Raw genomic sequence first — 24,627 nt, 5'->3', positions numbered from 1 at the left:
TATGAAGAGTTATGAAGTGTGATTAAAAAGGTTTGTGAGTCACCCAGATAATTTTAATTAAATATTTATAAACTCGGTAATTAGCCGAAATATAGATTTTTAGTTATTCATGTTAAAAGAAGAAGGCGCTAGTGTTCCCGAAGGTCCGTCTGCAATCAGAATTAATATGAACGTTTTAAAAATGATTTTATACTGAAATAAATAAATATACAGGCTAATAAGCCTGTAGCTATAAGCGATAGTTGCTAATTAAGTTTGTAAAGATGTACCAGCTGTGCAGGGTAAAGAGCAGGTTATCTCAAACGCCCTGTCACAACCCAATTAAAAGAGACTCAAATGTCATTACCCCTGAGAAGTACTTTTTGCCATTTAAGTTAGCACGTCAGAGCAACCGGATTGTCCATTGCGTTCCACCTTGAATGTTTTTTACAGTCGTTTATTAGGATTGCCCTACTTTTAAATTGAGCGCTTTTAAATGTATTATTATTAAACTACCGATATCGATATAAAACTTGACAGAGTGACGTAAACTAATTCGCTCATAGTATTATAACAAAGTATATTATGCGTTCAAATTCTCGAAAGCTAATAGCTTCTTTACTATGCTCTCTCTTTATGTCGATCGATTTAGATAAAAATCTCCAAAGTCTTTCTTTCTCTCGCGATATTCGTAGAGTAAAACTGTACAAAAGCTCTACGAAATTGGCGATATTTTTCACGGATCTGGTTCGAGTCTCGGCTCTTGAGGAAGGTGCGCATGTAGAAAGAGTACGCCAACACAGTTTATCCTGCTAAATGGTTATCAATTCTCTATAAGTTCTGTATTGTACATAAATTATAGAATATCTAAACGTTTCTTTTTTTTTTCGATGTCCTGTAAAATTATACAATAGAGTTACAAATAAAGATAAAGCCACACTTTACGTATAATTTGATTCAGTCTTTGCTAATGTTACATAATAACGTGCGAAAGAACTAACAGTTAGACTATTTAAGAGGCTATTTAAGAATTTTAATTGATACTGGCAGCATAAAACTGTTCAGCTAGCTTTACACAAGATAATTGGTCTTCTTCTTTATGAAATCGTCAAATTATGATTATGATACATTTCTACATTATCACCAGCATCGAATCTAATCTTATTTATCGTGATACTCTTGAGAAACTGTTAATCCATTGTCTTAACTCGATCGCGGCGCAGAACTGCGTCCACCAATATTGTTCCTCTCCCTCCAATCGATTCCCGTAAAAGCTGTCTACATATTGAACAGTCGATACAACGACGGCGGATTAGTCTGAAATTAAGCACACGTTAACAATCACTCTTTTTGCTAAAATCACAATTCTCTTTTCAATCGCATACCTTGATTATGACATAGACCAGCACGGGAGTCAGATCGTCGGCAGTAGGTATGCCTCTTTCCAACGCCATGGAGAAGAGATTCATGATGGTAGTCGCGCAATGAAATACACACTGCAACTTATCCCTAGGAGTCTTATACGCCGATATCACAGCCAATTCAGCCTGGGCCCATGACCAGGGGCATTCGTAATGATAAACTTTTGAAATGCGTAGGTCCCTGTGATTTGGAGTTACGACCTTTGCCAACTTATTGATGTGACCGTGAAAAAGCTGGTCCCTATATACATCTCCATCTTCATTTAGATAGAGCGCATTGTGGTATATCCGTGCCATGACGGTTCTTTCCACCACGACTCTCGCCAAATCTAACTAGTTGGCGCTTGCCGCTGAAAGTAAGAAGTAAGTTCAGACGTCTCTGAGCACTCCGCTAAAATCAATTGCGAGATAAATAATTATATTCATGTACATTGCCAAATCGGATCGTTGTCCATTTCCACATGGACCTTCCCTAGAAAATTATCCACAAGATCCTGTTTCTCGTCAGCTAGCGTAAGCTTTTTAAACTCTTCGCAGAAACGCAGGAGGAAAGCCTTCTTTTTTTCCAAAAATACCCTCACACAAACGGATACAAGATGATTATTGATAGCATCCCGATCGCACTTAACTCGCACGCATAATCTGAAAAATATTATTATTAAACGGTTAACATCTTACATTTAAACATCTTACATTTACTTATACATTACATACAAAGATGATATTTATATATAAACAGTACCTATCTAAGTGAGCTAATGTCGACAGCAATCCCTGACGACATCTGATTAAATATGCGCGCGATATAAGGAGATCGCTTTTGATAATCCTCTCAAAGTGATTTGAAGAGCTTTCTACATCCATCGTCATTAAATAGACGCACGCAACGTAAAGTTTCATGAAGATGAGCTAGTTAAACTTAGCTAACTAAGACTTATCTCAGCTTCAGTTTTGCCGTTTGCTATGACAGAACCCTCCTGCTGATGTTCCCCATCAAGCCTCACGTTCTCTTCCTCCGCCTGAGTCTCCATTCGCGCGAAGATCACGTTGATCATCTGCGTGAGTCGCACAGGCTGTTGTTTGATTCACCAGGTTGCGCGACAACAAGTAAATGTTGTAAACAGTACGAATTGTTAACAGTACCGTACCCTCGTATACCTCCACATGCTGGCTTGTCATTACAGTCAGCAGAGCTTTAATAATCTGCAGCTGCACACTCTCATCGGTCTGTGCCATGGACCGGTGAAGCAACCGCAAATTGTCTCGACAATGCGCACAATCAGCAGCTTGTTAGGCTTCGTTGAATCAGACACATTGCTAGTGAGATGACTATATGCGATTAACTTCTGCAGGCAGTCCAGTGCTGTGTCACCACAATCTGTATATAGTGACTAGCTCTGACATGCTGACTCAAATGGCAAGAAGTACTTAGCGGTAATGACATTTGAGTCGCTCTTAATTGGGCTGTGGCCCAATTAAGGGCGTTTGAGATAACCTCTTCACCCTGCACAGCTGGTGTACATCTTTGATCTAGTTACGGAGGTCCTCTGCAAGATGGAAATATGAGTGACAAACTTAATTAGTAACTATCGCTTATAGCTACAGGCTTATTAGCCTGTATATTTATTTATTTCAGTATAAAATAATTTTTAAAACGTTCATATTAATTCTGATTGCAGACGGACCTTCGGGAACACTAGCGTCTTCTTCTTTTAACATGAATAACTAAAAATCTATATTTCGGCTAATTACCGAGTTTATAAATATTTAATTAAAATTATCTGGGTGACTCACAAACCTTTTTAATCACACTTCATAACTCTTCATACAAAATACAAACAATTCCGTATAAAAACTTTTATTAATTTATCTATTTCGGCTAAATGCATGGTGTAAAAATAATTAATTAATTACAATTAAACGAATGACTCACAAACCTTTTCAATTGCACTTCAAAAGTCTTCATACGAAATACAAACGATTTCATATGGTAGATTCTTTCCCGGACATTAATTTCCGGTCAAATACATACGAATGGTATCGACCAATCGCGTTGCTCGATTCAGCTGTCTGTAAGGGCCCGGACACACACTTCTGCACAACGTATAATGCGTAAGCATAAGAAAATTGATTGGTCCATACACATGTGCATAAGGAAATAGACCAATCAATTTTCTTATGCTTACGCATTATGCGTTGTGCAGAAGTGTGTGCTCTCCGCTTAACCGTAGAAGTAGAGCCAGTAGAAATTAGAAGTAAGAATCGAACAACACGATTGGTCGAAACCTTACTGGCCCTCTGTTACGTTCTACGAAAAGTGTGTGTGCCTTGCTTAACGGAGGATTCTGCTGAACGCGCACCATAAAGGTGGAAGCACATAAAATTGCAGGAGCCATGAGCAGAATACAGAAGCCATATGCGCATGCGCTATGGTATCTGTTAGAGCTCTTCAGATACCATAGCGCATGCGCATATGGCTTCTGCATTCTGCTCATGGCTTCTGCAATTTTATGTGCTTCCACCTTAAACGTTTGCCTCACTGTGTACTAGAATCTTAGGCTGAGTTTCAGCTCCGGTAACTTAGCCGGTCAACTTCGACTTTATTAATTTTCATATTTTTTTTTCGTTTGTTGGTCGTTTGTTGGTGATTGTTGGCCTAATTACAACGTTTGTTGGTTCTTAATTTTTTTTTAAATTTAAAAAGAAAAATTAGCATTAAGTTAGCCGGAAAAATTTTATTTTTAATTTCAAAAAAGCCTAATCGATGCGTAATCGTTTGCTGATGATTGTTGGTCTAATTTTAGCGTTTGTTGGTTTATTATTAGTCTTATATAAAAACGAAAAAAAACTAAAAATTATCTCACATATTAAAGTAATCGAAGATTGGTTTATTTACCTACGACTTAAGCTTTATTTCTATCAATTTAAGGCTAACATCTATAAAACTGCCATATGAATATGGGCCTTAACATCGGCAGAAAATCGCGAAAAGATAAAGAAACATGGTGGTTCGTGGGAAGCACACACACACACACACACACACACAACGGGGGGGGGGGGGGGGGGGGGGGCCTTCGGCCCCACCCTCCCCCGCACCCACCCCGCCGGTAGGCTGCGTGGACCTCGCTTTACAACATAAAGTACATGCTAAGTTGTAAAACGAAATTATAAAGCACATGCATGCAGGGGTGCAAGGGGACTTAAGGTGGAAGCACATAAAATTGCAGGAGCCATAAGCAGAAGGCAGAAGCCATATGCGCATGCGCTATGGTATTTATAGAGCTCTACAGATACCATAGCGCATGCGCATATGCCTTCTGCCTTCTGCTTATGGCTCCTGCAATTTTATGTGCTTCCACCTTTACATGCGTGAACGCACGTGAACAGAAAGGCTTTTCTCCCCTGCACCCTCCCCCATGCATGTACTTTATAATTTCGTTTTACAACTTAGCATGTACTTTATGTTGTAAAGCGGAGGCCGAAGGCCCCCCCTCGCACCCCCCCCGTTGTGTGTGTGTGTGTGTGTGTGTGTGCTTCTCACGAACCACCATGTTTTCTTTATCTTTTCGCGATTTTCTGCCGATGTTAAGGCCCGTATTCATATGGCAGTTTTATAGATGTTAGCCTTAAATTGATAGAAATAAAGCTTAAGTCGTAGGCAAATAAACCAATCTTCGCATTACTTTAATATGGAGATAATTTTTTTCGTTTTTTTTCGTTTTTAAGACTAATAATAAACCAACAAACGCTAAAATTAGACCAACAATCATCAGCAAACGATTACGCTCGATTAGGCTTTTTTGAAATTAAAAATAAAATTTTTCCGGCTAACTTAATGCTAATTTTTTTTTTAAATTTAAAAAAAATTAAGAACCAACAAACGTTGTAATTAGGCCAACAATCACCAACAAACGACCAACAAACGATAAAAAAATATAAAAATTAATAAAGTCGAAGTTGACCGGCTAATTTACCAGAGCTCTGAGTTTCCACTGAGCGCATCCGAATTAACCATCAAAATATATCCCATTTTTGTAATGTAATAAACGCGCGACGCGTGACCGCTCAGTGAAAATTCAGCCTACACCATGTAGAAAGAAAACAAGGTATGCTCGTTAGAGGGGTCGAAATTGAGCATGTTCTGCGCAGACATGGCGACGGCCAAGCGAGCGCCATATTGAATATATTAGATATACTTTATGTATATACATACGTCAGAAGTGAACGTGTTCGGCTTAATTTGTCTTTTTTAAAATGCCTATGTGTAGTGTAAGTGGATGCAAAAATAAAAGCGAGAATGCAAAAGAGAAAAATATTCAATTTTTTTCTTATCCAAAGGATGAAGAAACTGCGTTAAAATGGATGCAAGCTGCTAACAAAAATAAAGTTAACCTAAAAAACGGTACGTTATTTTGAATCTATATAAATTATAATTGAGGCATATATTTTTAATACTTTATTGAAATTAATTTTTGTAGCTCGCATATGCTCTGTCCACTTTACACCAAGCTGTTACAAACCAAAGCCAGCGTATTTAGCAAACTGCGAAAATTACTCGCCTAAGAAATTACGAAGACTTCATGATCATGCAATTCCAACAGAAAATTTGCCACTATTGAAGGAAAGAGAAGTGCTAAAGGAAGTGCAAAATCAACACAACATAATAAATGTTAGTGAAAACAGCAGGTGTGTATTATTGTATTATATAAAATATTTTCTTATTATAATATGTGAAGATTGCAATAAATTCTATTTACAATATCTTTTTTTAACAGCAAAAACAGTTTTAGTGAGTCCGAGACCAATTTGATCGACACTTCAATGGAAAATAAAGCAGAAACATGTTTTATGCAATCTTCAAAAGAAAATGCTAGGTATAATTTTATTGATTTCATGCGTATTAACGACTTCATTGCTGTACAAGAAATTATTGCATGTTGTTTTATATTTTTATTTCTTAAATATTTTTTACTTTCAGCAGTACAAGTGATGATACAATGGTAAACACACAAAGTAATTCACAGACTGTTATGTCTGAGCACTTAAGGTAAACAAAATTAATTGTCTGTATGATTATAAGCATCAGCTCAAATATATATATATGTATATAAATATTTTCATGTCTAAAAATTACTTGATGTTTACTAGGATGTGTATATATATATATATATATATATATATATATATATATATATATATATATATATATATATATATATATATATATATATAGTAAACATCAAGTAATTTTTAGACATAAAAATATTTTATTGCATATTGCAAATTTTTTTCAAATTAATAGATAATATTTTTCAGATTACGAGATAAAATTATTCAAGATTTGATGAAAAGACTAAGCCAAACAAACAAGGTAAACGATTTGCTTAAGAAACAAGTAAAACGATTGCAAAGAGAAAAGACAAGAGTTACGAAACGTGTAATAAAAGAAAATGTCCATAATGTGCTCAAAAGGATATTCACTCCGAAGCAAATTGACGTTTTAATGAGTAATGAAAGAAAAAAAAGAGTAAAGTGGGGTCTTGAAGACATATCTGCTGCAATAATGTTAAGAAGCTTGAGCCCAAAAGCATATCGTTTTTTAAAGAAAATCACTACCCGTTACCAGGATTATCCACACTTAGGAACTGGGCATCTCGCATGGAGTTAAAAGAAGGAATTTTATCTGATGTTGTCTTTTTAATGAAAAAGAAAGCGCCATCGTTTCTGTAATATCAGCGTGCCACATATATGTTCATTTTTACATATCAATTTCTTGTATACTATTCAATAATAAACTTATTGAACACAACTTCTCGTGTTATTAAAATAAAATATTTATTACATTTATTGAAATTGCTGTATTTAAATAAACCCATCTTATATCGACAATATTTTTAAAACTTCAGAAAATTATTTACTTTTTCCTCATACATCTATTATATTGTTCAATTCATGCTTATTTTACATTTATTTTAATATTTCTTTATATATAATTTTAACATTTTTTACTTAAAATTAATTATTACATGAAATAAAATTGCATTATATGCAGAACAGAAAAAGAACTTAATTCTCATTTAAAAAACCGCGGGCCTAATTCTATTGGCCAATAAACCAATATGTCTCCAGCTTGGCCCAACGCACTTATTGGTTATTAGAAAGGATGCGCAACAGCATACCTTGTTTTCTTTCTACCATGGCCTACACACTTCGGTCAGTTAACAGTTTCAGTTGGTTTCAGTCAGTTTCAGTGTCGTGAGCGTCTGTGGTGGTCTGTGGATTGTAATATTTCTTACAGTTCTTCGTTTATTTTAAATTGGTTTTATTATATAAATACGTTTTAAATATTTGAGGAATTGCGTTGCAGGTAATACATAATAGAAAGTAATATTTACATATAAATAATATTTTATTAAAATCGAATCAAAGTAAATATGAAAATTTTCATAAAAAAACAAATTTTAAGATTAAAAGAATCTTTAGCTTAAAGTCTCTCAAAACAATAAATCTATCATATATTAACGTTGAAATTTAAATAATTATCAAAGATCTCTATACAATTTGTATATTATTTATTGTAAAAGTAGAGCTTTATGATTTTAAGAGCATCATAATTTTTAGAAATATTACATTTATTAATATAAGATTTTTATCTCGGATTTATTTATAGTGAATCTTATAACAAATTTGGTGAAGGCTTCAAGAAACTCCTGTACTTGTAAGCAGTAATTGAGTGTTATTATAAAACATGGCGCATTACAAAGGAGCAGCCAGCGAAGCTGGTCGAGCCATGCAACTGATGAAGAAGCGAGAAATTGCGCAGCAAGAGATAGAACTGCGAAAAAAGAAAATCGAAGATGACTTGAAGATTCATAACATAGAGAATAAGTTTGCGACTCATTACAATGCTGTTGAGCAACAATTAAAGACTTCCACGATTGGTTTGGTCACATTGAATGAGATGAAAGCAAAGCAGGAGAATATAGTGAAGGAACGTGAAAGGAAACTCGCTCAAAAGGAACGTGAAAAAGAGCAGGAAAAGGAAAGAGCGCTGGCGGCGAAGCAGGCAGAAAAGAACAAACAGAAGAGGCAGATTCAAGCTTTGTCTTTTAATCTGGACGAAGACGAAGATAAAGCTGAGATGTCTTCTGATGAAGACAATTCCGAAAAATCCCCAGAGTCAGAAAATGTGCAATCTGATGGCCCCACAAGTAAGAAGATCAAGAAAAATCCAGATGTTGATACAAGTTTCTTGCCAGATAGGGAAAGGGAGGAGGAGGAAAATAAACTTAGGGAAGAATTGAGGCAAGAATGGGCTAGAAAGCAGAACGCGTTGAAGGAAGAAGAAATTGAGATTACATTCAGTTATTGGGATGGATCTGGCCATCGTCGGAGTGTTATAATGAAGAAAGGTGAATGTCTCAGTGATTTAGAGAATTTTTAAGTTATTAAAATACTCCAGTGTCACTTTTGGAGTAACATTGGCGTGATATATAATGTTCTGCTGCATAAATTAAAATATTTTTTTCTTTTTTCACATACAGGTAATTCTATCTATCAGCTTCTTCAGAGATGTTTAGAAGTTCTGAGGCGTGAATTCAGCGAGCTTAAAACAGTAATGGCAGATCAGTTAATGTATGTCAAGGAGGATCTTATATTACCGCACCATTATACGTTTTACGATTTTATTGTAACTAAGGTAAAGATACTAAATGATAAAACTTATGAAGTAATATCACAATGTTGGCATGTTATTTTAATGTATGTAATATTTTGCGATTAGGCACGAGGAAAGAGCGGACCTCTGTTCACATTTGACGTTCACGATGATATTCGTGTTATGCACGATGCTTCTGTCGAAACCGAGGAATCACATGCCGGAAAAGTTTTACTTAGGTATTTATCATTAAAAGAATACTTTGTATAATTCTCTTTTATGTAATTTTTTTATTTTTTTATTTTTATTATGCCGCTTATTATTATGCTTTTTTATTTTCAGATCATGGTACGAGAGGAACAAACACATTTTTCCAGCGAGTAGATGGGAACCTTTTGACCCAACGAAAAGTTACGACAAGTATACAGTGTCGGATAAAAATAGGAAGAAAGATAAAATCTGATAAACTTAAATTCAACGAATTGTCCAATTTTGTTTAAAGGATTCAGATTCAAAGGACTGTAAATATAACCAGATAAATAACTTTGTTTCATCGTACAATTGATTCATTAGAAAACAGATTGTAATATATATATTATAGCTACATTGTATTTTTAAGGACTGTGATTTTAATTCATTCAGTCATGTGATAATATTCATTTACTCGATTATGTAGCTCTACTAAATAGTTTTAAGTTTTCGCGAACATTTGGAGGGAAAATAAAAATACATGAATAGTTTAATGACTTGAATATAATAATTACAATATAAAAATACAAAACCATACTTTAATCCATTCCGATAACAATCAGAAATAGTATTAAAATATTAATTCATGATCAGATCCTCTAACAGAAATCTATTTACAAATATTAGATGTATCATCTCTTGTCATTTCTTGAAGATAACTGTACAAAAATAAATATATACAATTATATCGATTATAATCACGTACTATTTATAGGTTTGATACAAGTTGGATCCATGTATGTAATATTTTCGGGAAAATGGTCCATTATAATAAATTTCTTCTCAGTCGATCTGTTCAAGCAGTCAAGGAATCCGAACCAATAAATAACTAGTCCAGACCCGAATCTGTTCCAGTAGCTCAAGAATTGTTCCTTCATGTATTTTTGATGAACGTCCATATTACCAAATCGTGCCTTGGATTCAATCCAGTTTATCACGTAACCATTCACCGCGATTGGTACTTCCAATTTAATGTCTGGAGTTTTGTCATATCCTCGTAATCGTAAGTGTTCTTCGTTACGAAATGCAACATTTCTTTGTATTAGACAATTTTGAAGCTTGATTTCATATTCTCGCCCTATGCATCTAATAAAAAAAAATACATTTTTCTCATTTTATAATTTATTAATATTATTTTGTAATTTTTGTAATTTTACATCACAGGAAAATTAAGAAAGACGAGTATCAGAGAGATTTTAATAAAAATTAAAAGTTATTATCTTGTTAGTTTTTTTATCCTCATATGTTTATTTCTTTTAATTTAAATAAAATTTATTTTATCAAATTTTTGTTTTATTTTTCTTAATATAAGGATAAAACAAAGAATTTTATTTGATTAATGTCTACAATAATATTGAAAAAGATAGTATAGACTTGAAGTTTCAATACAACACATATAACGAAGAATACTTACATTCCCATTGCATCTGCTATAGGTCCATACAGATCATCGTATAATGTGCACTAAAATAAAAAAAATCGTCAGTTTCTTCCAAAATTTTCATTTTTTTTCGTGATAAGCAGCATAATAATTTATATATTAAATATTAAATGTATTAAAACAAATATATCATAAAATCTGTAATCAATATGAAATATGCAACATCTTATGAAACGTTATATATCTACTTAGATTAATTACCAAGTAAATTTCGTACGCAAGATTCTTATCGTCAATCAGTGTCGTATCCTTAAACAGCTTGGAAACTAGATTTTTCGAAACTGAAATAAAATTTTACATAATATCTTTAATCCAAAATGCCCGTTAATTTATTTTGCTTGTCACTCTGGCCTTCAAATATTGATTACTGTTACCATTTGCATTGTCGCGCATACAGTATTTTTCCAAAATGTTACGTGCTAATAAAGCTGGCGCAGCGTCGATGTCTTTTGCTATCCTTAATAGAATGCCTACTGGCTCCCCATTCTGTACAGCTTCCAAGTAGCTATGATTTAAAAAGACGTAGTATACAACGAAACAAAAACAAAATTTGAGATTTTGAGATTTTAAGAAGAATATATAGATATTTTTTTTCTATACTGTACAATCGTTCATGTACTCTGTACACACAATCAATGATTTTACTAAAATTATTTTACCTGTCGTAATAACTTTTGTTGTTTCCAAACAATCTGACATGATTGGTTTTCATTTTCTGTTGTATTTCTAAAGACAGGATGCTGTACAGTGTGTTTGGGTGGATGCTGTGTAAAAGTAAAACATCTTATCAATCTTATTTTTAAGTATCTTAATTATTAATTAACAATAAAAGGGGATCACACAGTTACGTTAGATTGACGTTTTTAAGATTTAATTAATCAGCAAATCGTTTTTTATCACCTATCCTTCTCGATTGGCATCTTAATAAAAGAGGAATTCTTACTCATTATATTTCTCCTTTAACATTTTGGCGCAATCTCTTGACAGGCCTCGAAAATTGCGGATTGTCATCATTATTTCATTATACATTTCGGTTTTCATTGTTTACATCGATTGTTATAACCTCACTCAGACACCTGACTCCCGTGATGTGCGCGCTCATGTGAGGTTAGATCAGTCGACTCTGATTAGTGGATTCCTTACGATTTACGTCTTAGGGCCAATTTCACCAACCACAGTTAGCTTAACCGACGGTTAAAGTTAGCAGGATTGACCAATAGAAAGCAGGGTGGATTCATTTCTATTGGTCAATCCTGCTAACTTTAACCGTCGGTTAAGCTAACTGTGGTTGGTGAAATTGGCCTTAAGGGGATCCTAAAGCCGTCTGTAATACCGACAATCGTACTTTTCGCTTTATTTTTTATTGGCTTTATGGATTTGAAAAAATCTTGCACAGAATTAAAGTATGTGCTCTACTCTGTGGACGACTACCGATTTTGTAACAAAATAAGTAAATAAGATAATAAACAAAAATCCATTTTAACAATATTTGCTTCGTATAAAAATTCTACAACTTGATGTTACAAAATGAGGGTGCAGGTCCATCAGTAGACATCAAGGAATATCATGCCGTTTGTAGAATTAGGCTCAGACTCCAAACAAAAAAAGAAAAGAGAAAAGTACGATTACGTGAACGTAATGTACGTGATGACACCGGACCAGCAGTATTGCGTGTAGCGAGAGATGGCGCAGCAATCGAAACAAGGACAGATGTCTCTCGTTAGACAAGGACAGATATAGATATATGACATAGAAAACAGGATTAGAAATGTTGACATTACCGACATCGAGAAAGTTCGGGCTTCGCTTTAGGATTCCCTAAAGGTGGAAGCACATAAAATTGCAGGAGCCATAAGCAGAAGGCAAAAGCCATATGTAGAGCTCTACAGATACCATAGCGCATGCGCATATGGCTTTTGCCTTCTGCATATGGCTCCTGCAATTTTATGTGCTTCCACCTTAAAGGCCATTGCACGTAACAAAGTTTTAGTCATAATCGTAAGGTTGTAAGAAAATAGACCAATCACAGTCGATTATTCTCCTCGCGCTTGAAGAATAATCAAGTGTGATTGGTCTATTTTCTTACGGCCTTACGATTAAAACTAAAACTTTGTTACGTGCAATGGCTTTAAGGCCCCGGACACACACTTTTTCGTAACAGTAACAGTAGGATTTCGACCAATCGTGTTACTCGATTCGGGAACGTATGGCCGTACGTTTTCGAATCGAGCAACGCGATTGGTCGAAATTTTACTGTTACGTTCTACGGAAAGTGTGTGTGGCCAGCTTAAGGCTCAGTCACAATGAGAAAAATAAGGAATAAGATAAAGGAATAAGGGCCGGTATTCATAGTTATTTAAGACCGTCTTAAGTTCAATCTTAAGATGTCATGAACCAATCACAGAGCCGTATTAGCGTCTTAAGACATTACTTAAGACGATCTTGAAGACTATGAATACCGGCCCTTGGAATAAAAGAATGTCGCATCTCACTTCAGTACACGTACATTAAAGTGAAATGCAACATGCCTTATTCCTTATTTCTTTATCTTATTCCTTATTTTTCTCATTGTGACTGAGCTCTTACGTCTTCCGTCGATTCGTGTGTCCGGGGCTTGATGGACATATATTTTGTTATAGGGTCTTTTGGCTGCGGTCCACTTGACGCTACAAATGGTTTGAAGCGTTTGATTGACCAATCAGAACAAAGAATTTTACTGATTGACCAATCAAGGAATACTTCGAAGCATTTGTTGCGTCAAGTGGATTGCAACCTTTAACATTTAGTTCATGCGCACGCAGCAACGGCAAAATCCAGGAACGTATGTGCATAAATATTTTTGTAGTCATGAAGTCATGAATAGAATTATGTTCATTTCTATCAATGTGGACTAACTTATTTTTTATTTTTTTCTAATTCTTGGAACTAGAAACAGATAAAAAGTAAGTTAAACCGAGATTAAATCTGCATTGACTGAAATAAAAAATAAACATTAATTTTTTATTATCTACTGTCCATTTTAGCAATATATGTTAACTTTAATTACTTTTTATCTTTTTCTAATTTTCAAGAATAACAAAAGTCAGGTGAGCCGCGTCCTCATTCTGGCATTTATGGCTTGATTCACTATTGCCCTCTCTTAATAATTTACTTTCATGCTTCCAATGGTCGCGGGTCGCGCGTCGCGCGCAATCTATCTGTGTGTTGTGTTTTGTGTTTCTTTTGTATGTGTTATGTGTCGCCATAATCCTTGGAGTAGAGAATCCGTCCGTCTGTCAGAAGGATGTAACTCCAAAGCTATTCCAGTATTTTCAGCATTCCAGCCGCTAATGCGACTGGCTTGGGAAACCTGACTTATTGGTAATTCAGTAAATACATAACGCCGGGTGGCGAGGAATTGTCAGGTGGCAGAAAGATGCCGGCGATATTAGTCGGACCACCGCAACGCAATGAACAAATGTGGCAGGCGCTAAAGACTCACATTATGAGAGAACGACAACGAAAGAAACAAGGTGCTTAATGTGGAAACCTGTCTCTCTCTCTGTTACAATTGAGATAGTCCATATATCATGGAAGTTTATATTAACTTATCTTTTGTCTTAATCTTTCTAAACTACTTATGTACTTTAGACGGAGTTTCGTCTAAGAGAAACTTTGTAAAGATTACCCAAGCATCTTGGTAACATCTTACATTTGTATTTTAGAACAAGAGGCTGACGCCGAGGAAGAACGCTTACGCAAGGAGAGAGAGCGCCAGCAGAAGCAAGACGTGATGACGCTAGGCGAAACGCGAGAACAAATCTCAAACTTGGACAATGAACTGTCTCAATTGAAAGCAGAGAAGCATCAGTTGTTCCTGCAATTGAAGAAGGTTCTAAACGAGGACGACAGAAGGCGACAACTCATAAAAGAAACCAGGTTCCCATCGTAATTGCAATGTTTGAAGGAATTCAAGAATTAATAATGTATGCTGTATATATTTATACGATAAAATCTTGTTTTATAGCGTTTGCTCGGAAGTTTCAACGACAGTGGGAGGATATCCCGCAACAGGTCCCAGAGTGGTACACCCTCAGTTGTTTCTACCATTACCACGTAGCAACAGTCCTCTCTACAAGGTTGCTGTCGGCACACCGACACATCTGTTACAGGGTGTAAGTGAAACTTTCTCGTCAATGTATGTACTTCATACATATTATTTTTAGAGTAAATTTTGCATTTCAATTTTTCTTGTCTCCAGGGAACTTTGAAGAGGACCCACACTCCATCACCGCCACCCACTGCATCTCCATATCACACGTATGGTTACAAACCACCACCGTCTATCCCAAGTTATAATCCACCTCCTCCTAGTAAGTATAAGTTATCTATCTTACCAGATAGATAACTCACACACATTCATTTACATTTACTGGCAATAATCACCAAAATCTTCAAAAAAGAGATAATTTCAAATACGATTAGTTTTTAAATGATAATATAATTTCCACACAATTTAAGTCGTGGAGATGGCATCGAATACTGATGCTTTGTATTTGTACTTATAGAATCTGAGGAAGCTGCCAGAAGATCCGGTGATGCTCGAGCAGTTCTTTGGAATAGTGAGTGAATAATTCTTTCTTCCTTTTGCGTCTCTCTTTTGCTTTTTCGAATAAAAAACATGAGTGTTTTCCATCGTTTTCATGTTATCTGATCATTCATCTTAATTATTTTCCTTCTTGTTCGACAGAGAATAATCAGTACTCCGCATCGAATTTTTATTCGGCGCCTTCAGGCCAGAGTGTTTACAGTTACTCCGCACCTGTGTCACAACCATCTCGAGAGTCCTCAGAATCAGCTAAACCCGTTTATCTTTCGGGCGGTAGAGCCCCATTAGCCACACATCAGACTGGTAATGCAATTTATCTTGTCACGACGTTAGTTCTAGTGTTGCGTTACCTCAGAAGTAAATGATTGAATTCGAGAAAGATATGAAGAAAAGAAAAAGCAGAAAAATTTCGCTACAAATAAAAAGAATATTAGACTTGAGGCTAAGATAATTTTTAAACGAAAACGAAAAATACGGTAATAGTTCTATTCAGAATAAGGTTTTATAAAACTCCATTTTTTATTTAAAAAAAAATTATACTTGTAGCATACGTAACTAACTTACACTCGATGGAGCACAAAAGTTACGGCGACGACAAGTTCTACTTGCGACCAACAAATCACGTTACTGTCCACGGTGGAGCTATCCCGATTCAACAACCACCTCAGGTTATGCTCAAACTATTATCTTTCGTATCTTTTTTTTTTAATCGTGTTTTAGAAAGCACGCAAAAGAGTTGCTGACAAAATTGGGACAGGATAAATTTGGTCCAATTTGGCAACAATTATTTTGTCTAAAACTATTAACATCCTGTGTAATATCCAATGCAATAATCTATACAAAAGTACCATACGCTTGCATGTATCTAAACTTCCATTTTTATCTGTTAAGGGTGCGAAAACAGGTGGGATTACTTCGGGTTATCCTGTACGAGCACCTCAACCACCACCTAGCTCATATCCACCACCACCGCCACCATCTCCTGGTACGTATGTGAGCGGTTCAGCTGCCAATGTACCTGGTAGGCTACTGTACACGCAACCTGGAGCTCGCTACCTTCAACGAGAAATATAGGATTGTATGTTTTAATGAAAGATTTTAATTTTTAACTTTTTTTCGTTCTCTCGTGCAGGGTATAAAATATTGAAATCTAATGAATTCAGTCTCTGCGTTCGATGAACCATTGACGAGGAATGATGATTAGTCGATATTTATTTGAAACACGAAAATTAATTTGTTTAAATAATATAAAGAATCATTTGAAATCAAATTAAGAAGAAAAATTTATTTTTTTTTATTCTTTTAATCAAAATTTTTATTCCATGTTTAAACCCTGGCTGGAATATTTTTTGCAATAAATATTTTACATAAATACTTAAAAAAGGATGCTTATTTGGATCAAAAGTTAAATCGATTATCGATTTCAGTATGTAGATTTACTGTTCTGAATTGGAAAAAATATACAAAATTCACACAGAATTATTATTATTTCTACCAAGATCCAGCCCGATCGAAGATGGCATCTTTTCTAATTAATTGTAAAATTTTTATTTTCTTATGTGCTATTTTCAATAAATATATATGTATGTGTCAATATTTTACTGTTTCATTTTTAAAAATTTTATATTACACAAAATTGACAATCAACTCGACGTTGAAAGAAAATCGCGTTTAAGATTTTCACTTTGTAAACGAGCACTTATTTTTAGAATTAGCTTTGAGATGTCGTTTCGTGAAAACTTATCGCAATTTGCATTATAATTGACAAAGTTTTCTTGTGTTTTTCTGTTGTCATTATACAATAAGTTCCATTAAGCGTCAAATGTAAATGTCAAATGCAAATGTATAGATAGAATATGTATATAGTTCAATTTGTATACCCCGCACGAATCATAGCAATTTAAAGTGTAATTCCAATTATACAATTGTACAATTTATAATTATAATTTCATGTATTTAACAAAAAAAAATGTAATACAAATGTATGATATATCGTATATGTATAATGTATATTGTATATGTATAATAAATCTACGAAGAACTTGTTATATGCTCAAAAAATTTAGCTTTAGTTATTAAATCGGTAAATTAATTTGAAAATATTATTGTAAAAAAAGATATGTTCAATTGTGAGATAAGAATGAAAAGAAATAGACATTATAAGAAAAAACAATTTCTTCTTATATCTTATATTCACAATAAGTTCATAGATCTATTACAAATTGTACTTATTACTTATCACAAAATAAACTTCACTTTTATATCGTCGACAAAAAAAAAAAAAAAAAAAAAAAAAACAATATCACAATCAAATTTTTACTTATAAAAAATACTGTAGGAAAAAGCAATTATTGCTCCTTGATATATTTACAACGAGCTTTTAGACATAAAACAAATAACATTGTACTTATATCACAAAATAAACTTAGCTTTGGTACTGTTCACATAAGTAAAAATGTACGATATCGCAATCAAAAAATTGTTCACATAAAAACTAAAGTCACAAAATAAAAAGAGATAATTAAATGCAACTTTTTGACTTATTCATTATATTATAGCCTGAGTGTTTCCATAAGTTTATGCAGATTCTCTCCAAATTCAGCAGTCGTATCTATCATTCGTTGTTTCGCTGTATGTTGTTCCGAGCACAAATGTGCACGAAGATTGATGATACCATTTACCTCCGTTAGACACAGTTTGCAGTAAACAGGTGCAATGGTCGCCTCACGCGGGTCTCTGCGCGCAGAGAATATAAAATATTAATATCATATTTATATCAATATAAAGAACAATATTTTGTTTATATATTTGGAATGATCCGAATTCAATGGAATATATTAAAATTGATTATTAAACGTTTCGAAGTTTGTGCGAAAGAATTTTTGAATGCATTGTTAGTAACGAGACATTGTATTTGATTCTAAGACTGCATTCCGATATTCACTGCAAGTACTGAAAATCTATAGTTTACGTTACGTACACTATAGATTTTCAGTACTGGCAGTGAATATCGGAACAGCCTAAAGTGTTTTCTAATAAGTACATAACATAAGGAAAACGTTTTATTTTTAAAAATATGATTTTATAATTTTGATAATTTGCTAGATGATTAAAGTAAAGACGTAATAGTGTACTTACTGATGAGCTAAAGCCTCTAATTCCAACAAATGCTTGATTATTTCTTCGAGTCTATCGTTCTTCTCATTCAATTCCAACGCTTTGTGTAAACCGTATACGTTACTTTTCCTCGAAGTTTCCCGAGCAGGCACGAGAAATAGAGTCTCGTCGTATCGGTTCCACTTGTTAAAATTACTGACTGGAACTGGTTCTATCTTCTTACGAGTCTTGTATATCACATCTTTGAACGCATTTTTAATTTGATTCTGACAATTTATAGTCATATCATGATGAGCCTCGTCGTCTACAATTTCAGATCTATTATTGAAGTGCATCGCAACATTCATCCAATGGCGAAGCTTGTTAATCTGCCAACAGAAGGTTTACAATTCATGTTAAGTGCATTGATTTTATATTACAAACAAAAGAAAATTCCAGATTGAATATATCTGAGTGTATCATAATGTAAAAATTTTGAATATTAGACGTACCATTCGCAAATCGTTCATCGTGATCTCGACGTCAAATATAATTTCCAGATCGTGGTCCGGAAACAAGCTCTGTTCCGTAATGCGATTGTATCCCAATCCACACAGAGCGCCTGTGTAATAAGTGCCCATCGGACTACGTCGCAGTTCCATGTACGGTGTAAAAATTAAAGTGACGAGCGACGCGAGACCAGGCGTAGTGGGCAAGAGGGTTGTGTTTCGTAGAATCAGGTGCGACATGTTCTTGGAGTCTCGTGAGATATTTTGCGCCACCAGGAAAAGTCCTTTCGGACTATCCGGGCAGGTGTCGAGTAGAACGGAGTTTACCGATGTGGATTCCAGAGATATCACTTTTGCCATTCCTTTTGTCACCATATGGGTCAGGCGAACTTCTACCGGCGAGAAGGGACCTTGCAATTTTACCTTAGATCGATATTCGGAATCTTCCGGTAAATCTGGATATGGCTTTTTGTCGTACATGTATCGTCTGCACGGCGGTTCCTCCGGATTGGAAGGTTGAGACAGAAATGTTCCGTATTCCTTCGTGAGCCCAAGTTCCTCGGCTCGGTGACGAGCATCCGTCTCGCTTAATAACTTTACTTCGATCTGGTTCCGACAATGCCTCATCTTGACACAATCTCGAACGAAAGTGTAATCGTCCGGTGCGCGATTCTTCGGCTCATGTTCGATATAAACGCGGTTCGACCCGTCAAAGGACACAGTTATGTTCTCCTGATTTTTGAGCCCCATATGCTGTCCAAAGATCTCCTGAAATCTCTTAGAGTACAGTGATCCGGGGTGTTTCAACGGCCAGCCGTGTAAGACAACCGTATTCGTCGGATCGCGGTAACCCAATGTCCTCTCTATATCCCGCTTGCGATCATTTATGTTATGTGGGAATTTGATAAAATAATTAGGATAAAATGCACCGGCGATTATAAATTTAAGTACAAAAGTACGATCGATACAGAGGCTCTCCCAAGTATTTTTCTCGGAACCCATCGTTTCTGTTATGCCGAAATTGCGCAGCTTTTGTGTTATTTCGTATATAAAGGCGTCGATCTCGCGTAGCGATCTCACGCGAAGGCTCTTCCGTCGCGCCCATTCTCTTTCCTCGTTAGGACTGTTTATACGGCGACTTGCCTTATCGTTTCGCCACACTTTAAAGGCGTTCAAGTATGCTATGCTATCGCTTTCGGAATTAGCGGCCCAATGCAGTTTCTCGTGATAGGTCGACTCCAATTCGAAAAATCCGATATTGAACATATCCTTAACAGCCATGCTAGCCGCGAGAATAATCGTGTCTGACAGAACACCGAAAAGATGGCCCAGGACAATCAACTTCGTCACGCGTACGTCTAACGGGAGACTGGCCATTACACGACCCAAGGGCGTCAAGTCCCCATCAAATTCTTGCGTGCCCTTATTAAGTAATGCGCCAACTTCCTTCAATAGTAATATAGTCTCCTGTATATTGCTGAGATTAGGTGGATCCAGAGAAAGAGCAAGGAGAGCTTTCGGCCTTTCGTCTTAAGAATTACATTTGCGAGCGGAGCCCTGAGCATCTCCGGAAGAGATTCTTCCTGTAGGATATTCTGCAATTTTCAAGATAATGTGATTTACAGGTTCTGCGAAAATCAAGGTCAATTGATTTCGGTGTAAAATCTATATTCACCTCGTAAAATGCTCTTGGCACCATTCTGTATACCCTACCATCCATCACGCGGCCTGTACGACCGGCACGTTGTTGACAATTTGATTTGCTTGCCCAACAAAGTTGCAAGCATTGATAATTAGTTCCAGGCTCAGTGACAAGAAGTTTTGTCAAGCAAAAATCAATCACTAAAAAAAAAGTGAGAATTATATACCTGTAGGTAGTTCAATCAATTCATAGATATAATTAGTCCGACGAACAAATATTATTCAGTCTCAATTGACCTGTCCAACATACCGTATTTAACATTGGGCACAGTAATGCTGCTTTCAGCGATGTTCGTCGATAGTATGATACGTCGGAAATTTTTGGGTGGCTTCTTAAATATATTTTCCTGCTCTTCGGTCGAGATTAACGAATGTAAAATAATTATATCCCAATTTGCATCTTCGTGTTTTGATGACAGAAATGCAGTACGTAACTCTTCAATTTCGCCAAATCCCGGTAAAAACACTAGCACAGTGGCCCTTTCGTATTCATCACTATCATTCTTTTTGTCAATACTATCGAAAACACGTATAATACGTGCGGCAAACTCCGCCATCCCAGTCGTGAATTTTGGTTCCTCGTCTACTTCAGGGATCTGTTGGAAAACACAATATATTTTCCATGATTGCTTCTCTATTAATCGCAGAAATAGAAAAAAAAAAAAAAGAAATTATTTATTATCCATATTCTTATTGCGTGTTATGTAGAAGACATTTTGATCCATTTTTAAAATATTAGTAAAAATTTATTTTTACGTTGATGTGTTAACGTTTGGAAATGTTTGCAATGACAACCTCTAACTTAAGAATAAAGAATCCTGTTGACATCTGTTCTACCAACACTAGAAAATTTGCTAATTTTCTTTTTCCTCCATCTCTGAAGCAGATAACGATCGTATCTGGTTTTTAGAAACGATCTCTCTTCAATCGTGTTTTAGTCGTGTAAAAAAAATGTATACTCACGTTACCCAAATTCTCCATCTCGTCTATGTAATATATAGAAATATCGTAAGGGCTGCCCTTGGGTATATCGATGATCGGCGCGGATGCAAGTCGATTTCCTACAGGCGTTGAGAAATACGCAGAAAATTTGTCCACGTCGATTGTCGCGGACATCAGTATAACTTTGACCGACGTAGAATTTGTACGTAATAACTTTCTCACTACGAGCAAAAGGAAATCCATGTCTTCGTCGCGTTCGTGCACCTCGTCCAATATGACATGAGTGTAGTCCATCATGTGCTTCTTATTCGCGAGCCTGTTTAAGAGCACGCCAGTCGTGCAATACGTTATGCGAGTGTCGCGGCTTACATTCTTGATCAAGCCCATTTCATATCCCACAAGTGTACCAACGGGCCATTCTCTTTCCGCGCTGACTCGTTTCGCGATGCTCAGAGCGGCAATGCGTCTCGGCTGCGTTACTGCAAGATACAAACATTCTTGTATCACATCACATAAAATGCCGATAAAATTAAAGTAATATTTTGCTGGATGCTTCGGAGAATGCACTCTAAATCCGATGAGATACCTATGATGTTACAGTGTTGCTTCTTTTCAAACTCAGCGTCAAGAATAAGTTGTGGCACTTGTGTTGTTTTCCCACAGCCTGTAGAACCGCGAATGATAACAACAGAATTGCTGGCGATCATGGATACAACCTTGTGTCTCACAGAGAGAATAGGTAAATTAGTGTTGGGCCGATAGGCAAAGTTGTACGATCGATAAAGCTGAACAGTATTTTGCTTGAGAATTGCTGTGTCTCCAGACACCTCCGAAACATTGTCCATATGATCATTATTTTTAAGAAGCATACTACTTTTCAACTGCAAGGAACGGCAGGAAAGATATAAATAAGACGAACAAAATACAGACTGCAATATCATATCACATATCTTAATGCTAATCACCTTAATGTATTCTTCCTCATCTTTTTGTACATATTCCTTTACGTAGTTCGTTTCTGATTCCCTGGTTTTTTTGCCAGCATGAGGACCTAGTTCTTCATCAAACATAAATCTGTTTTTTTTCACCTTCCGAATAGTAGGAGCTGGCATATCTATGCTGAAAGACTCAGGTGATTTGTACATGTTCAGAATACGGTTCACCAACCTGTCATCCATTGTTGCAATCTATCGGACCTGTTTAATATTGTATACCATTGAAAACTCATAAAGCATTTATACATAAGCTTATAAATTCTTATCAATTATGTTGTACACTTTTAAAAACTTTTGTAAAGTCTACGAGATATATATATATATATATATATATATAATTGTTGATACTCAAACGAAATTTATTACAAAGTGCCAATTTTATCATTGTTTTAATTAATTTTATTTTTCATGGTGGTAAGACCAGAATATTTTTTGTTGTGCTTACAACTCTAAGGAATTATGTGGCATATTCACATCTTGACTCAAACTCAAATTTGCTTCTTTAATAATCATTATATTATGCAGAATAATTTTTGAAACAAATTTAGGTTAACACTATTTTTCTTAAATAAGGAAAGGCAAGTTCTGCATCTGTTGAGATCTTAACATTATCTTTAAGATTACAGTAATACGATACACGTGAACAGTAATAGATGATTTTTTTTTTTTGCAGAGCTTAATCCCGTCAACCAAGTTTTTTGTAGTCTTTTGTGGTTATTTTGGCACATCTTAAATTCTTTGTTCTTTACAGTATTTAGATGAGAATAGATGAGAAGTTAGAAACCTCGAAATATTAACACAGAATATGGATCACAGACAAATCACAAGATAAACAATTATAAAGGACAAATGGTAGTGCATTTGTTTTCTCCTCGTTCTTGTTGTCTTCAATGCTCTCGTCCACTCTCGTCCTTCTCTCGGTAGTCTCGGTCTTCGATTTTGGCCGTATTGTCCTCGGTTAGAGGCAGGAGCCAACGAAATTAAAGAATTTCGGTCTTCGATTGGAAATTGGAATCTGATAAAAATGTGTGAATATGTATGCACACATAAATACCAGAGAATTCAACTAAACTCAGCGCGCAGTAGCGGTCAGCAGATACCAGATACCAGCAGATCACAGCTTCACAGCAGATACGTGCGGAATGTGAGGTATGTATATGTCCGGTGTCCAGTGTCCGGTTGCCCGCGTTTTAAATTTCATTCAAGTGAAATCTGAAGTCACTAGATATCTATCTAGTGACTTTAGTCGAACTCGTCCATTTGCGCACGTTCGTATATTTCGTATATTTAGCAGACACGCAAATTAGATATTTTATATTTTTTTTTCGGTTTGGGAATTGTTGGAGAAAATTTAGAGCCAAAGCACATATCATGGCGTAGCGATATACGACAGTCATATGGCGTTTTCGATTTGCGACTCAAACCGACTCGGGTCGCATCATGTACATATACAGGACTCTAGCATCATTGACGTGGAATACATACATAAATATGTACAATGTATTCCACGTCCATTGATGCGACCCGAGTCGGGTCGAGTAGCAAATCGAAAACGTCAATAATCCTCGACCTGACGAATCAGGATACGCCAAAGCTTGTGCGTTAAGCCCGGTGTCCACGATGCAAGAACTGGGTCCAAGTTTCGATTTAAGCCAATCAACTTGCAGCTCTTACAGAAAAGTAGCAGTTTCATTGGCTTAAACCGAAACTTGGACCCAGTTCTAGCATCGTGGACACAAGGCTTTACGTCCACGACTACGACTGTCATATGTGCTTTGGCCCTAGAAATACAAATGATCGCGTTCAGCAGGGGCCCGATTCTCTAACGACAAACGTATGCGTAAACTCTGCTCTAACAGAAAAGCTGCAAGCTTGGCTAAAAACTGCGATAGCCAATCAATTTGCAGCTTTTCTGTTTAGAACAGAGTTTGCGCATACGTTAAAGTTAGCAGTATTAACCAATAGTGGTGCTATTCCGAACGCAGCCTTAGTTAACTAAAATGCTATAGTGTACGTGACGTAACTATAGCATTTTAGTTAACTAAGGGT

At 35.7% G+C, this 24,627-nt stretch overlaps 6 protein-coding genes across 14 annotated transcripts; 3 read left to right on the top strand and 3 right to left on the bottom strand.

The window, feature by feature from the left end:
* Positions 1-134: 134 nt before the first annotated feature.
* Positions 135-3,492, bottom strand: LOC139821345 (GTPase-activating protein and VPS9 domain-containing protein 1-like). 5 transcript variants are annotated; one of them, XR_011734246.1, is made up of 6 exons: positions 3,338-3,492; positions 2,143-2,947; positions 1,831-2,042; positions 1,365-1,750; positions 270-1,296; positions 135-149 (listed from the first exon to the last, which is right to left on the bottom strand). XR_011734246.1 is itself a non-coding variant. In XM_071792336.1 (5 exons), the coding sequence occupies exons 4-5, from the start codon at positions 1,695-1,697 to the stop codon at positions 1,258-1,260; spliced, it is 372 nt and encodes a 123-aa protein (XP_071648437.1). In that variant the 5' UTR covers positions 1,698-1,750; positions 1,831-2,042; positions 2,143-2,947; positions 3,338-3,489; the 3' UTR covers positions 909-1,257. The 5 variants fall into 5 exon arrangements, 1 of the variants encoding a protein (XP_071648437.1); XR_011734249.1 differs by lacking the exon at positions 135-149 and having other exon boundaries at positions 909-1,296; positions 2,143-2,455; positions 2,544-2,947; XR_011734248.1 differs by lacking the exon at positions 135-149 and having other exon boundaries at positions 909-1,296; positions 2,143-2,455; positions 2,549-2,947.
* Positions 3,493-5,577: 2,085 nt separating this feature from the next.
* On the top strand, positions 5,578-7,253 carry LOC139821766 (uncharacterized). Of its 5 annotated transcripts, XM_071793073.1 has the most exons (6): positions 5,578-5,669; positions 5,739-5,802; positions 5,879-6,086; positions 6,176-6,274; positions 6,379-6,447; positions 6,717-7,253. In XM_071793073.1, the coding sequence occupies exons 1-6, from the start codon at positions 5,655-5,657 to the stop codon at positions 7,066-7,068; spliced, it is 807 nt and encodes a 268-aa protein (XP_071649174.1). In that variant the 5' UTR covers positions 5,578-5,654; the 3' UTR covers positions 7,069-7,253. The 5 variants fall into 5 exon arrangements, with proteins under 5 accessions (XP_071649174.1, XP_071649173.1, XP_071649172.1 ...); XM_071793072.1 differs by having other exon boundaries at positions 5,588-5,802; positions 6,185-6,274; positions 6,382-6,447; XM_071793071.1 differs by having other exon boundaries at positions 5,588-5,802; positions 6,185-6,274.
* Positions 7,254-7,607: 354 nt separating this feature from the next.
* LOC139821765 (protein FAM50 homolog) lies at positions 7,608-9,800 on the top strand. Its single transcript, XM_071793068.1, has 5 exons — positions 7,608-7,767; positions 8,071-8,812; positions 8,945-9,099; positions 9,184-9,296; positions 9,400-9,800. The coding sequence occupies exons 2-5, from the start codon at positions 8,149-8,151 to the stop codon at positions 9,518-9,520; spliced, it is 1,053 nt and encodes a 350-aa protein (XP_071649169.1). The 5' UTR covers positions 7,608-7,767; positions 8,071-8,148; the 3' UTR covers positions 9,521-9,800.
* LOC139821767 (CDAN1-interacting nuclease 1) lies at positions 9,793-12,511 on the bottom strand. Its single transcript, XM_071793074.1, has 7 exons — positions 12,050-12,511; positions 11,691-11,899; positions 11,407-11,511; positions 11,122-11,252; positions 10,949-11,028; positions 10,721-10,770; positions 9,793-10,392 (listed from the first exon to the last, which is right to left on the bottom strand). The coding sequence occupies exons 2-7, from the start codon at positions 11,786-11,788 to the stop codon at positions 10,005-10,007; spliced, it is 852 nt and encodes a 283-aa protein (XP_071649175.1). The 5' UTR covers positions 11,789-11,899; positions 12,050-12,511; the 3' UTR covers positions 9,793-10,004.
* Positions 12,512-13,959: 1,448 nt separating this feature from the next.
* Positions 13,960-17,635, top strand: LOC139821329 (uncharacterized). Its single transcript, XM_071792302.1, has 8 exons — positions 13,960-14,259; positions 14,452-14,665; positions 14,754-14,901; positions 14,988-15,099; positions 15,295-15,348; positions 15,477-15,638; positions 15,882-16,003; positions 16,227-17,635. Exons 1-8 carry the CDS (start codon positions 14,163-14,165, stop codon positions 16,407-16,409), a joined length of 1,092 nt encoding a protein of 363 aa, XP_071648403.1. The 5' UTR covers positions 13,960-14,162; the 3' UTR covers positions 16,410-17,635.
* Positions 17,636-17,675: 40 nt separating this feature from the next.
* LOC139821328 (probable ATP-dependent RNA helicase spindle-E) lies at positions 17,676-23,755 on the bottom strand. Its single transcript, XM_071792301.1, is given in 10 exon segments — positions 17,676-18,071; positions 18,474-18,820; positions 18,944-20,463; positions 20,466-20,535; positions 20,616-20,782; positions 20,892-21,237; positions 21,605-22,062; positions 22,170-22,464; positions 22,549-22,779; positions 23,651-23,755. Coding segments are annotated over 9 exon segments (3,600 nt in total). The 5' UTR covers positions 22,762-22,779; positions 23,651-23,755; the 3' UTR covers positions 17,676-17,887.
* Between the last annotated feature and the right edge of the window lie 872 nt (positions 23,756-24,627).

This window comes from Temnothorax longispinosus, chromosome 11 (assembly GCF_030848805.1).
Source record: "Temnothorax longispinosus isolate EJ_2023e chromosome 11, Tlon_JGU_v1, whole genome shotgun sequence".
Lineage (NCBI taxonomy): Eukaryota > Metazoa > Arthropoda > Insecta > Hymenoptera > Formicidae > Temnothorax > Temnothorax longispinosus.
The sequence above is the reverse complement of the archived record's forward strand: the minus strand, read 5'-3'. Positions and strand labels throughout refer to the sequence as shown.